Source organism: Vipera ursinii, assembly GCF_947247035.1.
Source record: "Vipera ursinii genome assembly, chromosome: 7".
Lineage (NCBI taxonomy): Eukaryota > Metazoa > Chordata > Lepidosauria > Squamata > Viperidae > Vipera > Vipera ursinii.
In genome coordinates, this window is record NC_139521.1 from 9259593 (window position 1) to 9276361 (window position 16769).

At 39.9% G+C, this 16769-nt stretch overlaps 1 protein-coding gene across 1 annotated transcript in view; it reads right to left on the reverse strand.

Moving 5' to 3' along the window:
* The window catches only part of SCFD2 (sec1 family domain containing 2), a 164380-nt gene that overhangs the window by 105398 nt on the left and 42213 nt on the right, over positions 1 to 16769 (reverse strand). Inside the window, exon 5 of the mRNA XM_083367903.1 lies at positions 3837 to 4086. Coding sequence (XP_083224029.1) covers positions 3837 to 4086 — 250 coding nt within the window. The remainder of the gene's footprint in view (positions 1 to 3836; positions 4087 to 16769) is intronic.

Sequence of the window (16769 nt, forward strand, 5' to 3'; positions counted from 1 at the left end):
AACATGTAGTATCACTGCTCAGTGAAGACTTAATAAACCTTTTCCTCTGAAAATTGTTGCCAACTGACAGACTTACACACTACAGAGACTTGGGCATTAATCATGCGACAGGATAAACTGCCTGCACATGGTTGTTGTTTTTTCCATACAAAAATGTGGAGGCTGCCTAAATGCTGTTTAAAAGCACAGCTGGTTCAACTTAATCTGTCTCCCACATTAACTGCACAGTCCATTTCGCCAATCGGTTCTTCATCACTGGCTGTTTCTTGGAAGGGAATGGAGAAATGTGCTAATGAGAACAAAGATTTCCATATATTAATGGAGATAAAAGGACAACATTTCGTATGAGGCTACCAGTTCTCGGTAATATGCACTGAAATCTTGAGAAGGGCAGCAAAACAAAAATGTCTCACGTGCCGAAAAGTTTAATTTTGATTCTGAAGTTCGGGTTCAGTGAGAAAAACATTCTACGCACGCATCAGAAAACTATGCCACGAGAGCTGTATACTTTACAACTTTTTTTTACATACCAGCTTCTTCCACATGATGTAAACAATCAAGTTATGTTGTATTCTGTAAATGTTGTTTATTTTGTACATTTGCTATAAGCGACTCCGTTGGATTCTGTCTTATTCAAGCCTGGCAACATTCACAAGTTGTTATATAAACGAACATCTAGCGTCCCATGGAAAAACTTAATAATGACTTAGCGAATCCGTGTTGTTGGTCATAGACTCTCTCCTGAGTTAAAACATACGCAATATCGCACATGTAAAAACTGTAAACTTGACTGTACAACTTTCCATCTCTCCTTCAAAGATTTATGTTATCTACGTAGAATTTAATAAAAATATACCGGTACATGAGTAGAAAGATAAGCCTTAATAAATTGCAAACCAAAGAAAGCCAACAGAAAAACTCTTTCAATTAGCAGTATTTATACAAGAAACCTGATGGATCTCCAAGTGAAGAAAAGTCTACAATTACATGAAAAACTAATGATCTCTACTGAGTATGGAGATAAACAATGTGCACTTTCCAAGGGATTTGCTAACTTCAGTATTACTGCACAGTTCTATTTTTTAAACTAAATGAAATTGGATTAATGACACTACCCTACACTGCTAGTGTATTACCAAAACACAGACAAGGACTTAATGCAGCTCACCTTTTAATTAGCTAACACTCATATTAAATAAATAAAAACGTTTATTTTAGACATGCTTTAGTGGCAGTGCTAGAAAAGACAGATGCAGAAGTAGATACAATTCGGAATAAAGCATTTTGTTTGCATTGTAACGTATTGGTAGAAGATGTTCTTCTTCTAGAGCTTTCTTGTTGTGGTTTGTTGCGAAGTCGTGTCCGACCCATCGCGACCCTATGGACAATGTTCCTCCAGGCCTTCCTGTCCTCTACCATCTGCTGGAGCCCATTTAAGCTCACGCCTACTGCTTCAGTGACTCCATCCAGCCACCTCATTCTCTGTCATCCTCTTCTTCTCTTGCCCTCAACCTTTCCCAGCATTAGGCTCTTCTCCAGTGAGTCCTTCCTTCTCATTAGGTGGCCAAAGGATTTGAGCTTTAGCTTCAGGATCTGGCCTTCTAAAGAGCAGTCAGGGTTGATCTCCTCTAGGACTGACCGGTTTGATCGCCTTGCAGTCCAAGGGACTTGCAGGAGTTTTCTCCAGCACCATAGTTCAAAGGCCTCAATTCTTTGGCGCTCAGCCTTTCTTATGGTCCAACTTTCACAGCCATACGTTGAAACTGGGAAGACCACAGCCTTGACTATACGCACTTTTGTTGGCAGGGCGACGTCTCTGCTTTTTAGTGTAGTGTCTCGATTTGCCATGGCTTTCCTCCCCAGAAGCAAGCGTCTTTTAATTTCTTGGCTGCAGTCCTCCTCTGCGGTGATCTTGGAGCCCAGGAAAATAAAATCTGTCACTATCTCCATTTCTTCTAGAGCTTAGGTAGGGCAAATCAACAAGCAACCAAACTGCTCACGTTCTTTCATTACCTTATTTTATTGATCCTATTTTAAAAGAAGACAGAGAGTTCAAGACTCGAGAGAGCTGCTTTGTTAAGCTTAAGCTTTCTCACCGCCCCCCATGAAACAGCTCTCAATCCATACGGTAAGACTTCTCTATCGCATTATTTTCTGAACTTGAAAAATCTATTTTTTTTTCTACTCAAGGGAAAAGTACCCTCAGCCTACTTGAGGAATGTTTTAAATATCAAGATATCTCCAAATGTAAAATATTGGTTCAGAGAGCTATGCTGTATCCCACATGCTGCCCCACCAGACTGCTTTAGTTATACAGCGCTTGTGTTTCTTGCATGTATATTGGAAGACCTCCCCCTATGCCCCAAGATAAAAGTTTTCGATCAGTGTGTGCTACCTGCTCTAACATATGCTGGCGAAACACGGACACTAACCTCACAATTTGACACAAAAGCCACGAGCGGGGCAAAGAGCCATGGAAAGATATCTGCTTGGCATCACAAGACACGTCAGAAAGGCCCGCACACGGATTAGAAAACATACAAAAGCATACGAAGTCATCAAGAGAGTAAAAGAATGGAAATGGTCACATAAGAAGAAGAACTGAGGGCAGGTAGATCAAGGCAGTCACAGAATGGCATCCATGAAGGGAGACCTAAAATAAGATGGATCCACGACATCAGCCAAGTATGGCAGGCCCGATGGCAAAATAAATCTCAGGACCGTATTAGTTGGAAATACGCGGAAGAGGCCTTCATCTTGCAGTATGAATGGCTAAAATGGTGATGATAATGATGAAATTAAGAGACAACTAACCTTCCATTTTGCTCCAGGGTAGAGGTATTGGTGATACAGGTTCATGCTTTGTCTATTGCAGGGGTCCCCAACCCCTGGTCCGTGGACCGGTATCGGGCCGTGGCATGCCAGCAACTGGTCCGTACAAACAAGCAAAGGCCCATCGGTGAGATGCAGGCAGCACACAAAACCACACACTCTCCAATCCGTGGAAAAACCTCTCTCCACGGAACTGCCCCTGGTGCCCAAAAGGCTGGGGACCTCTGCTCTATTGCCTCTTAAACTTACTGCAGCCAATCTGATTTAGCAGCTAGTCATAATTACAAAGTCAGTTCCGAGTGAGGGCAATATTATTTACCCTCATTATATTTGCGGCCTTTCTTAAAAACTGCCACAAAGGGAAAGCATTAGTCTGAGCTCTCGATTCAGCAAAACAACAACAATAGATGACCCCCTCACTTAATGCACGGGATTACAGCATACTTTCTGTTCGTCGTTTGAACGAGGTACACATATTTGAAGTGCAAATACATTGCCACATTTTTTTCGGTTGCAGTCCCACACACACAGAAATTATGCCAGAGAAATTACCTCTGAATAGACACGGCTAGGAGTACATTATTTTGCAATGCAATCATGCATGCATTTATCGAAAGATAGAGGTTATTAAATGTATTTCATTCCCATGTAAACAGGGCATATTACATCCTTCAATTGCTGCTGTTATATTTATTTCCCTACACCAGGGGTCGGCAACCTCGGCTCTTTTATGACTCGTGGACTTCAACTCCCAGAATTCCTGAGCCAGCATAGCTGGCTCAGGAATTCTGGGAGTTGAAGTCCACGAGTCATAAAAGAGCCGAGGTTGCCGACCCCTGCCCTACACTAATAACCATAGTAACCAACAAAATTTTAACGCATATTGTACATGCTTTTTGCACACTAAATCTAATTTAGGTGAGGGAATTCTATATGGAAATCCTGTATGAAAACATTGCCTGCGTGAACTAAAAGTTATCCCTGTCGGAGGCATATGCACTTACCTATTATTTTCTGCAGCAAAGGTTGTAGCTCTGGTTCGTCGCAAATAGCTTGGACAAAGGCTTCTTTCACTTGACTTTCAGCCTCATTTAATTCTTTCTCAGGTTTGACTTCTCCCACTATGGAGTAAATATACACCAGTAACAGAAGTAACTCTTGGGGCGTGTAATCATCCTCTGTCCTGTTACTATAGGACTTGATAATGGGTAGCAGTTGCTTCAGTGCGTTAAATAATGTTGACTCACCAATATTCTGAAACAAAACAAAACAAAATCCTTAATTTCACACTTTAAATTCAGAAAGTCAAGGTTGAATCATGAGTCAAAGGCCTATACCCGAGGTGGCAAACCTATGGCACGGGTGCCACAGGTGGCACGCAGAGCCCTCTCTGTGGGCACGCGCGCTGTCACCCCGGTCCTAGGCTTTCAGCTGGGTTTTATAAAACCTTTTCACTTTAGGCCTCCACCGCCATGTGCAAAAAAAAAAAAAAGATTCAATCAATCAATCAATCCATTTCAACTTTTGAAGAGAAAAAAAAAGATCTCGCAAAGTTGGAATTGATTGATTGAACTTTATAGTCCCACCCAATCTGCTGTTACCACTGCAGCCATGCCCCCCCCATGGGCCACGCTCCCCCAATGGGCCACGCCCCCCCATGGGCCATGCCCCCCCAATGGGTCACACCCACCCAATTGGCCATGCCCACCTGACACCCGACGATACATAAGTGGGTTTTGGGTTGCAGTTTGGGCACTCGGTCTCTAAAAGGTTCGCCATCACTGGCCTATACATCTTAAAATTATTTCAGGAGGTACAAATTCAAATGCTGCTATTACAAATCTTGATTCTCTTTATAATAAACCTTTCCAATCGGTGTTCCCCTAGGTTTTGGACTACAGTGTGTCTATCATCCCTAGCCAGGAGGATCAATGATTAAAGTTAATAGTTGTTGCCTTGGAACATGAACATTGTAGACAGACTTCCAAACAATTTCATCCAGACACATTTTCCCAGCAAAATGATTTCACAGAGGCAAAGCCCGAGGATGGAGTGTGCTATTTTACATCATTGCTGCCAAGTCCATTCATAAAATAACATTATACAGTCTCTTAACTATTTCAAGGATAGTGTTTAAATACAGCGCGAAACGGTATTATCTTCCTGAAGTTTCATGGCTTGGTGGAGACTGGATATAATAATTGACTTATGTTTTCCATATGGAAGGAACAAAACTGGGTGTGTGTGTGTGTGTGTGATTTGTTTAAAATTGTGACTACCTTTTAATGGTAGAAATAATTTAATGGTAGAAAATACTTACATTGGGAAGAGAAAATATGCTTTAAAATGCTGTCTCTTTTCCTTGCATCTCTCTCTCTCTCTCTTTGGATTTCTTTATAAGAAGAAACTTCACTACCATCTCCTTAAAAGTCTAGCTTTTCTGTCAAGTCACAATAATTAAAGATAAATTTATCAGACATGTAATCTGACTCTGCCCTTTCCTTTGGATCTATTTCAAGGGAAATATGCAGATTTATTTTAAAACTGGATACGGATTTTTTTTTAAAAAAGATCAATCCTAATTTTGAGCAGTATTCCCCAAAACTGTATATATTGGACCCTGATTCGGCTGTATTCTGGAATGTCAAGTTGGAGAACTCCGCTGAATGCAACCTCACACAGAGATGTTTTTGGAAGAAACTCACGGGCGCCTTTTATTAAACTTGGGTGGGACTGTCAAGAGCATTAATAGAATTAATTCCATAAAATGTAATGTTGATATTACAGAGGGTAGCGAGATAATGCAGAAAAGAGCACCGGGAAGTTATCTGCAGACAGGGGCCCAAGTGATATCTGGAGGGTGCCAGGCTGAGAGAGAAAGCCAGTTGCTTCATTAACTGTGGTAGTTTTTACAGGTTATTTTCAACTTCCAGTTTCTTTTAAACTAGCATTTATATTTATGCTTAAAAGGAAAAAAAATAAGAATCTGCTTTATTGCCTGCTCAAAGAGGCTACCGGGATAAAGAGTCCTTCGGGAGAAGGGCGGTATATAAATAAAATTATTATTATTATTATTATTATTATTATTATTATTATTATTATTATTATTATTATTATTATTATTAGCACGGTTTTAGTCCTTGCACTTTGATCGTCTTCTGTGGGTAAAAAAAAGAAGAAAGTGACAATCTCAGCTGCAGACTGATTTAAAGTTCTCATTTTTAAAGAATTAGCATCTTTTTCTTAGAACAAAATAAAGGCCCCCGAAGGTCAGATTTTAAAAAGGTAAATGTAAAGGTTCCCCCGCACATGCGTGCTAGTCGTTTCCAACTCTAGGGGCCGGTGCTCATCTCCGTTTCAAAGCCGAAGAGCCAGCGCTTGTCTGAGGACATCTCCGTGATCATGTGGCCAGCATGACTAGACGCCAAAGGCGCACGGAACGCTGTTACCTTCCCACCGGAGTGGTCCCTATTTTTCTACTTGCATTTTTTACGTGCTTTTGAACTGCTAGGTTGGCAGAAGCTGGGACAAGTAACAGGCGCTCACTCTGTTACGCAGCACTTGGGATTCGACCCGCCAAACTGCTGACCATCTGATCGACAAGCTCAGTGTCCTAACCCACTGAGCCACAGCTATTCTATTCTATTCCCTTCAATCAGAATAGAGCTGGAAGGGACCTTGGAGGTCTTCTAGTCCACCCCCCTGCTCAAACAGAGACCCTATTTCAGAAAAGTGATTGTCCAGTCTCTTCTTAAAAACCTCCAGTGATGGAGCGCCCACGATTTCTGAGGGTAAGCTATTCCACTGGTTAAGTTCTCCTTAATTCCAGGTTGCTTCTCTCCTTGATTAGATGCCTAATTTTAATTTTAAATGCCTAAAATATTTTTGTCAGATATTCCCAAATCTTTAAATAAACAAATTAAACTAATATATTAAAAAAAATTCTTCTGAATTAACGCTGACCACCCTCATTACCAAAGCAGTCGTCTCTGGAGAAACTCAAACTCCTTTCAATTAAAAAGGATTAAAATGCTTGGAATTGCATTTTAAAACAAAGCAGTAAATAAGCAATATAAACAAAAGAGGACAATTACACTGATTTTTTATATATTTTTTTGCAAAAGTTAACGAGAGAATCAGACAAAGTGAACGGGGAAACCACGATATTTATGAAGGCCCCATGTTTTGATCATTGACCTAGATAGAATCAAACAGGGATAACGAGAATTCTTTACAATATTAAGGTCTTGAACTCTTCTTTTGGTCCTGGTTGCTGTTATTGCTGGCTGTCCTTCTTTTCTGCCTTTTGTAATTTTGGGGGAGAAATATTTTATGTGAATAAGCCTGCTGGGCTATAGAAAAAAAAATAATTCAACAGTCAATAAACCAGCGCTGTTAAGAGGGCTGGTGAACAACACCGAGAGTGAGGGGATTTGCCTCAAACAAAACCCATCTAGCAGTCTGTCATTAATTAGCCATCTCTAATGATTTAAGAGCTCTCAGGGCAATTACAAATCAATTAATTACACTGACCAAATAGCCCCTAAAGCACCAGATTTTTTTAAAAAAAAAATGGCCCAAATTTCCTGCTGGTTAGGTTGGCCGCTGTTTAAGACTTCTTTAGCTATCATCAAGAGGTCCGGTAAAAGTAATAAAAAAAAACCGCCTCAGTTCTGAGCTTTTGAAAATGCTCACAAAAACAGCTGAATTGCCTAAGATGGCTCCAAAAGAAGACCGCCACTTTGCCTAGTAAATTTCCCTCCTTCTTACTATCTTAGTATTTATTGCCTTCAAATGGTAAGATCACTAATGTAAGAGAGAGAAAATTCCTCTTAATCTTTTTTCCCCCTTATCCTAGATGCCTCCTTCCCCTTTTTCATTCTCTCACTATGGGTTTTGTTGGAGGTAAAAGAAAGAATAATTTGTCAAAAGCAGTGGTATGAATTTATTTATTTATTTATTTATTAATGGGATTTATATCCCGCCCTATCTCCCGAAGGACTCAGGGCGGCTAACAACAAAACATATAATAAGTACAGAAATTAAGATAAAAATAAAATTAAAATCATCTGTGCAATAAATTAAAATTAAAAATTAAAAATAAATTAAAAATAAATTTGCAGGCTTCTGCAGACTGTTTTGGCCAGTGGATAGATATAAAGGAAAAGATGTGAATACACGTTATCGTAAGGAAAGGTTGCATTATTTTGCATATGTCATGGTTCATATGCCATCCTGATTAAGACACCGATTTCCCTTCAGTTCTGCAGGATGTAATTTCGAATTAAGAACTGAAAAAAAAAATTATGCAAAAGAAGCATATATTTTTGCTTAGTTCAGCAGTACATGATTAAGTGCCTGCTTTTTCACTTGGGAGATAAAAAATTTCCACATTAAAATTTTCACATTAGACATCAGAGGTTCTCTTTGGAAGTAGCTCCATTCTTGGCATTACCTATACACAGATTTTCTAATTCTGAACCAATATTAGAAATATAAACAGTTATACTTTGAAATAAAACATAACCATGCAATGGACTCCTCTAAAAAAAGGATAAAGGTATTCTTGGGACCATCTTGTTCCTGAAAACAAATTAACTAATTTGTTGTTGAGACGAATATCTAGGATGGGTTGATGTGATGTGATTTATTGTGCGCTAAACAACACTTTTCAATTAGGGGAGGGTTTACAATTATTGCCACCTCAATCAGTTATTGTACTTTGGAATCAAAGTTATACTTCAAAGTTATACTTCAAAGTTTCCATATTTAATATCCACCCTCTAGTTTTATTAATATAAATGTAAGTCCCTACTCCATTGCTTATCCCATTGGTAATGAATTTATTCCAGCCCAGCTTTGAAGTTAAATATTAGCTTGGCAATCCTAACAAATACTGACTTATTTGGAAAATGCCAGTTTGCCTAAGGACCAATTTGTGCCAATTTATTTACACGAATGTTCCAACTGCTATTTTAAACTAGTGTAGTTTAGTTCATGAATAGTTACTTTCCATGCAAATGTATCCATCTACTATCTTTAATATGATTAATATATCCTTGCACTTTATTAAAAAACCCAAAAATATATGCCAAAACAAACTTCAGAAATTATTTACTTTAAGTCAGGAAGCTATGGAAGTGCGTCTATTGTAATGTTCCATAATTAAAAATAAATAGAACAGAATTTTGGCTGGGAAAAAAATATATCAATCATTTGAACAATCAAGTGTAACAATTCTACACGATACTACATGTAAAAAAAATTAAACCGTTCTTTCAACTATCCCTTATCTAACTTTACCTTAGAAGCATACCAGAATGTGAATAAATAACCGCCCTGGGTCCTGCGGGAGAAGGGCGGTATATAAGTTTAATAAATAATAATAAATAATAATAATAAATCTGAGCCATATGAAAAGGACAATTATATTCTACATCCTTAAATTTTTTTAATACGCTTAAAGGGAGAGGACCATTGTGAAATTCAGATAACTTTAGAATATGGAGGCGTTGTTTGAAATACGCTCTCCTTTCCTATTGCCCGATTTTAAAAAACAGGGCTGAGTGTATAAATTAATGTCACTGAAATTGAATTCCCTTCCTAAATTAAATCCAATTTATTCTAAAGGTGAAAAAATGTGTTTTTCTTAAAATGAGTATTCAGCAAGAATATGTATACATTCTGGGTTATTTCAGAGACAGAGAAATTCCTCATCCTTTCTTTCTTCTGCCCAAAAAGCTTTTACTGTATATCCTCCTCGGTTATTTCAGCCAGCTCTGCGTTCTTCTCAAGGGGATTTTATTAGGCTGTAAAAGGAAGGCTTAAACAATAATGACCCAACTCCAATAACAAATTAAAAACCTATATTGTCGAGTACCAAGCCTTCTAAACAGGCACTCAATCCACCAAACTCCTCAAGCTGTGCTGGCACTACATTTGGGGGCAAAAAAAAACCACACAACAACTCAGGGTTCCCACCCACCCCCAGCTCTTTTGCTGCTTCAGCTGTTTCATTGCCTTGGTGGCAGGCCAACAAAAATAGGATTTTCAGGCAGCACCAGAAACGTATAAAACAAGACTGGATATTATAACATGGATATCTGCAATAGTTTCAGCACTAAAGTCAGTTCCACTGGAAAATCCAAGGGATATTTTTCGAAGAGAAGGCCGTTAAACAGTAAAGCAGCTTAGAGAACTCCACAGATAAGTTGACATAACCAGTTGCAGAACTCAATCTACATAAGACTTCACCTTTATAAATTGGTACTATAAACCCTTCCTTGAGTCCATGAGAATGACGGGGAGCAATAATATTCTACTTTGGTTAAAAATGGATTCAACTGCATGTAGAGTTCCTACATTAGTTTCTGCGTTAGGTATGCAGACTAGGAACTGTCCATAAAAGCAATGACATTGCCCCTGAGTGCAAGAGTTTTAGTTATGGCTAAAATGTATAGATTTTGGAAAGTTGATTGTACTTCACACAGCTTGAAAAGCTTGATTTGGATTCATTATATAAAACATAGTGTCCTTACTTCTAATCAAATAATAATAATAAAAATAACATAACTGTATGGTTTACTGTATGGTTAAAAAAAATGGGACACGGTGGCTCAGTGGGTTAGGACGCTGAGCTTGTCGATCAGAAGGTCGGCAGTTTGGCGGGTCGAATCCCGAGTGCCGCATAACAGAGTAAGCGCCTGTTACTCGTCCCAGCTTCTGCCAACCTAGCAGTTCGAAAGCACGTAAAAATGCAAGTAGAAAAATAGGGACCACTACGGTGGGAAGGTAACAGCATTCTGTGTGCCTTTGGCGTCTAGTCATGGCGGCCACATGACCATGGAGACGTCCTTGGACAAGCGCTGGCTTTGAAACGGAGATGAGCACCGGCCCCTAGAGTTGGAAACGACTAGCACGCATGTGCGGGGGAACCTTTACCTTTACCCTATGGTTGACTTATCGACTAATTCCACAATAGACACTTATTACATTCACAGCTACATACATTACATGGCTCTTTGCTCCACCCATAGCCATGGAAAGACACATAAAAATGGAGCACTGACTGAATAGCTGCAAGTGCCACCTTGATTCTGTTGGTCCTCCCAGAGACTAACTAACCTATCTTCACCCTAAATGTTTCGTACAAGAGATTAAAATTGCAACCGGAGATTCCCAGGGTCATGGTCAACCAACCCAACTCATTAACAGGGGATTCCGATTTTATTTTCCTGACACGTAACCGTCAACAAATGCACCACCATTTTTTCCTAATGGCTGACAATATATGAGATATCCATGCGTACTTACAGTTAGCCCTTGATGTATGACTATACTGCAGCTTTCCCATTGTGATCATAAATCAATGATCATAAAGCCGGTCACCCACAGGACTGACCTGATTTTATTACCTTTTTTTAAACAGAGGTGGTTAAGCAAACCCCACAGTTGATAAGTGATCGAATGAACCTTTATTGTCAAAGTATAACATGTATATATTGAGATTGGCTGAGCCTCCCTTCGTGCCCCCCCCACAACTCACAGTGACAACAAACCCAACATCTTGTTACACCATGTGAGCTAATTCCACAACACACTGGCCTCGCAAGCCAATCGTACATAAAGTTATTTCCCGTTCAAGAGCCCACGGGTAGAAGCTGTTCTTCAGCCTGTTGGTATGGCTGGCTATACACATAGTGTATCTCCTACACCTTGGTAAAGAGGTACTGACCAGGGTGTGAGTCGTCCCTCAGAATTTTCCTCACTCTTCCAAGGCAGCGGGCCCTGGTGATGTCATCCAGTGGTGTCAGGGGACAGCCCACGATGTCTTGTGCTGTGCTCACCACCCTCTGTAATACTTTCCTATCCGCGGCTGTCAGACCAGCATACCAAACCACAATACAGCGTGAGAGGACGCTCTCTATAGTAGACCGGTAAAAGAAGGTCATTAGCTGTTGTTCTACCCTGTTCTTCCGCAAGACCCTGAGGAAGTGGAGTCTCTGTTGGGCCTTTCTGGCCACCTGGGTTGTATTGACTTTCCAGCTAAGATCTTCACAGAGGTAGAGTCCCAGGAATTTAAAGGAAGAAACTCTGTGGACCAACTTTGCTAGCCGCCAGTTTTATCCAAAACTGGAAATAAAACGCCAGTTTTCGACAAAAACATTGTTCAAACCTGTCACGTGACCCCCGCAGGAGGCTGCAAATGGCCATAAATCTGGGCGGGTTGCCAAGCTCTCGAAATGTGCTCATGTGACTCTGGAGCGCAGAGAGCAACCGTCGAAAAACCACGTTGGTAAGTACTTCTGGGGATGTCTGTTGTAACTTTGAATGGTTACCAAGGGACTGCGCCTAAGTTGAAGACTAAACTTTTTTTTAAAAAACAAACAAACAAACCTAGATGTATTTAATTACAGGGGGGGGGGGAGGACTGGGTGAATGGGTGGGTGGTGATACTGCCATCTCTATTCTCTGCCTATGCTGCAGATGTCAAATTTGAACATTTTCAGCAACCGAATAAAATTAGCAGTAGGTGGTCCACTATCGCTGTGCAAAAATAAAAAGAAAAGAAAAGAATAGGAAAAAAGAGGTTTTAATTAACCAAGAGCTCTGAAACAGATTGTTGTGCAAATACTGGCAACCCTTCAAACGAGGGGACAGGCCGCCCTTTATTCACAACGAAAAAGTTCTTAAGAGAGATTTTGATAAAGATTCGCCCTTCGTCCTTGCAGCCTGCATTTGTCATGTTTATGTAAGTGAGGGATATAAATCTTTTTTTTTCTTTTCCAAATGAACCCCCACTGTTCTTGAACCAGAATGCCTGTTATAAACGGCCTGTTTCCGTTTTGCCTGCTCCGGCAACTAAGGCACAGCCTTGCCCTGGACACAGTGGAACTAATTTAATGTCTTCCAGGCTTGATCCTCCGCCTCCCCACACACCCCTTCCCCCCCCCCAGCTTTTATGAGTAGATTTTACACTGTGGATTACTGCTGACTTCAACAACGCCCTGAGTCTTCGGAGAAGGGCGGGATATAAATGGAATTAAAATAAAAAAAATAAAAATGTGAAAAGTGGGACTTGACTTGCTTTGCCATTGCAAAAAGGATGCATCCCCAGCAAAAATGCCATCATCCGTGGAGGTTAAAAAGAAAACCCATCCTCGGACAAAAACGGAAATGGAAAGCAGGCACAAAACAATTGTACAACTCTCACGCAGGACGAAAACGTGCGGGTCTCGTGAGAAACAGGACAAGAGGTTTCGCAAATGGTTTCATCTGCCTCGGCAGCAGTCGTGCAACACCCTACGCAACTCATTTTTTAAATTTATTTATTTATTTTATTTTAATTCCATTTATATCCCGCCCTTCTCCGAAGACTCAGGGCGGCTTACAAGCTTAGCAGTAGCCTTCATTCTATGTATATGCCTGCTTATTAGGGCTTTCACACACAACCCAAGCGGCATTATTACAAAGTCAGCTTAATTGCCCCCAACAATCTGGGTCCTCAATCTGGGTCCTCAATCCTACGCAAAAAACCACAAATGAGTTAAAGAGACAACTACCGAATTACAACTTTCTGTACTGCTAGCTATTCTGCTCCTGTTGCTTCCACAATGATTAACTGAACAGGACACCGCCCCCCCACCGCACCCCATGCCCATTGATTACTTAATCGCACAAGCTGGTACATCGCACACGTGCATGTAATGTAATGCAAGTTATGTTAAAAGCAATCCTTTTTTTTCTTGCATTCTTTAACTTTTTCCAATGAAACAGACTTATTTTTCTCTTTGTGTAATGTGAAGTATGTGTACTTGTTACAGAAAAAAAAAAAACCTCACTGGAAGGTGACTGAATCCTTTGTCTTCCTTAAAAAGTAAAGAGTCAGCAGATGGCAGTATTGCACCAAGTTGCTTACATGACAAAGTAAGCTCAAGGGAGGAAAAATATTTCTTTATTATTACATTTCTGTTGCAGCATAATTTTCCAGACATAATAAACTTGATGTTAAATTTCAGCGGGGGAATGCATTCTTTTTTCCCTCTCTCTCTCTCTCTCTCTCTCTCTCTCTCTCTCTCTCTCTCTCTTGAATTCTTTACTACTTAGTGTAGTCGAGCTTGATTAACCACAATGGCATTAGTCACTGGTGTGTGACTGGTGTGAGAATACACACACATACACACAGACACAATCACGTTCCTTCTGACCAATACCAGCCACACAGCAGTAAGAATCTGAAAATGATTTCTAGTCCAGACACACACACACACACACACACACACACACACACACACACACTAAACACGCTGCATATGTAACCTTTGAAATAAAATACGTCCTTTACACTGTAAGGGGAAGGACAGAAGCTTGCAAAAGATTTTGCACAGGCAAATATTTATAAGCGCCACAATATTTTTTCCCCCCTCCTGGCTTTAAGTCCTTTGGCAGAAGCTTCAAGTGAGGGAATGAATTGGCACGAACCAAGCGCTGCCCTCACAGATGCTTTTCATTCCCTTTGAGAAAAGGAAGAGAAGTCTCCATTGCGATGTCTTCCCAATACTAGGATCATTCTACTGATGACTCTCCATAATGGACAAAGGGCATATGTTCTAGCACAAACAGTCATTCTTAGTTGTGGCTTCTGCACGGCTAATTGGTGATCTCTCTCACATTCTCAGATTCCATTCATGGATTCTGTGAAACGTAGGGGAGGACGGAGGAGAATTAACGATTGCGCCATGACCCCAAAATATAAACCTAATTAAAGCTTTCTGAGCCTGGAAGGTTTAGAAGATAATTAAGGAGTGGGGAAAAAAAGGTTTGTTTTTGTTTTTTAATGATGTTGTGTCACTGTGTGGGTTTATCATTCGAAACAAACACAGGCATTCAATTATCGTGTGTATAATTCCAGGGATCTTCTCGGACAACAGTGGCGGGCAGGGTATTGTCAGGGGAAAGACAATAGGTAACGTTGCCAAGAAACTTTTGTCAGTGCCCATTTTACTCAGTCCCACGTTAATTAATGGAGGCAAAACATAACATTTGAGCAAATGTCATTTAATCAAATGTAGCTGTGGGTCATTCAGGTCACCAAACAAATAAGCAAACAAAATCGAAAGCAAGCTTTTGTTCGGGAACCGAAGGCGCCACAAATAGCGCCTCTCCTATTTTGTTATCCCAGTCACGCACAACTACGTTACTAGCAGGAGTTAGTAGCATTACTAGCAGGATTCAAAGGAAGACCCTGATCCATTTGCAGCCAGCCATCTAGACAGGAGGGATTCATTCTCTCCTGATTCCCATTCGTGCTGAGGATGATGAGTCATGGATCCTAAATTGTGCCCCAGATAATGATCACCGACTTGCCATTATCATAGTCATACCGCAATCACTGACTGAGTGACATCATGAGGTAAAGAAGCTCTTTGAATGTCTTTTTTAAAAAAAAACAACAACATCCTCAAATCAGTTGAAACTGAGTTATAGACACATACACAGAGGAAAAGATAAGACGTTTTGCAATATTGGATGCGTCTCCCTTAAAACATTTTGTAGTAAAAACTGAATTTGATAGGAATTCAGAGCTCAAGGACCTCTTGGTCTTTTGTAGTTCTACTCAAACTTTAAGGAGGGGTGGGGAGGGAAGTGTAACCTCTTCTTATAGAAACAGTTAGCTAAATGGAGCCAATCTTATTTATTTTATGACCGGGAAAACAGTTTATCTTAGGAGTAGTAGGATACAACCTAAGGATTACTTATGCTCTTTCGTATATCTGAGATTCAGACAAATCTCAGGCCTTCATTCCCTTCATTTATCTGTTTCACATTTTCAACAGTTTGCTGAAACCTGACATGAATTTTAAATAAATAAGCACAAATCCTTCAGTGACATAACCTTGAGATAAAACTCATTCACAATAAAAGAAATACAAGTGGCAGTATGTAGCCCAACAAATGTTCTTCTGCAGTGGTAAGCTCTTCAGGACTTACATCCTTTCGAAGTAGACCATCTATATCTGGTTCCAAATAAATTATATTTGGCACTGACAGTGTACTTTAATTTATGTATAAACTATTATAGATCATATGGCAATCAAAAAGCATGAGACAAACAGTTATGCAGCACAGGGACACAAAAACACAACATGACTTACTGCAACCCAGTCATTCCTAATTACGCAAAATATATTTCCGTTATCTTTTGAAGTTTTGCCTTTTCAAAATACTATCTGGAGTAAAAGTTAAGTCTAAGTTATTAAGATACACTATCAAGCATATCAAACTATCAAACTCAAATCCTTTGCCTCCTAATGAGAAGGAAGGACTCACTGGAGAAGAGCCTCATGCTGGGAAAGGTGGAGGGCAAGAGAAGAAGGGGACGACAGAGAAGGAGATGGCTGGATGAAGTCACTGAAGCAGTAGCCGTGAGCCTAAATGGACTCCAGAAGATGGTAGAGGACAGGAAGGCCTGGAGGAATGTTGTCCATGGGGTCGCGATGGGTCAGACACGACTTTGCAACTAACAACAACATCAAGCATAAACAAGCCAGGAGATGTTTACCAGATGTAATACATACAGTATATATCTAGTCCTTGTAAATCAATGTGTCTACATAATTGGCTGTCATAAAATTATAGGTAATACTAACCAGTTTAAAAAATACACATATTCAACAGAGCCAATTATTCAAATTAATTTTTTTCTTTCTTAAATGTCTAGCCTTCCAAGACAATCCACCTGCAAAATTAATGGTTTTCCCGCTTAAATATTATAGAGCTATACCTATCAATTAACTACTATACAAGCTGTGACCTATTTGGTCATAGTTTAAGAGATATTTCCTTACTGGATCCTTTAATGCTTTCAAACAGTGGCAAAACTTCTAATGTACTTGAAAAGTTCTTAAAAGATTAGTGAGATGTTCAGAGATATATCT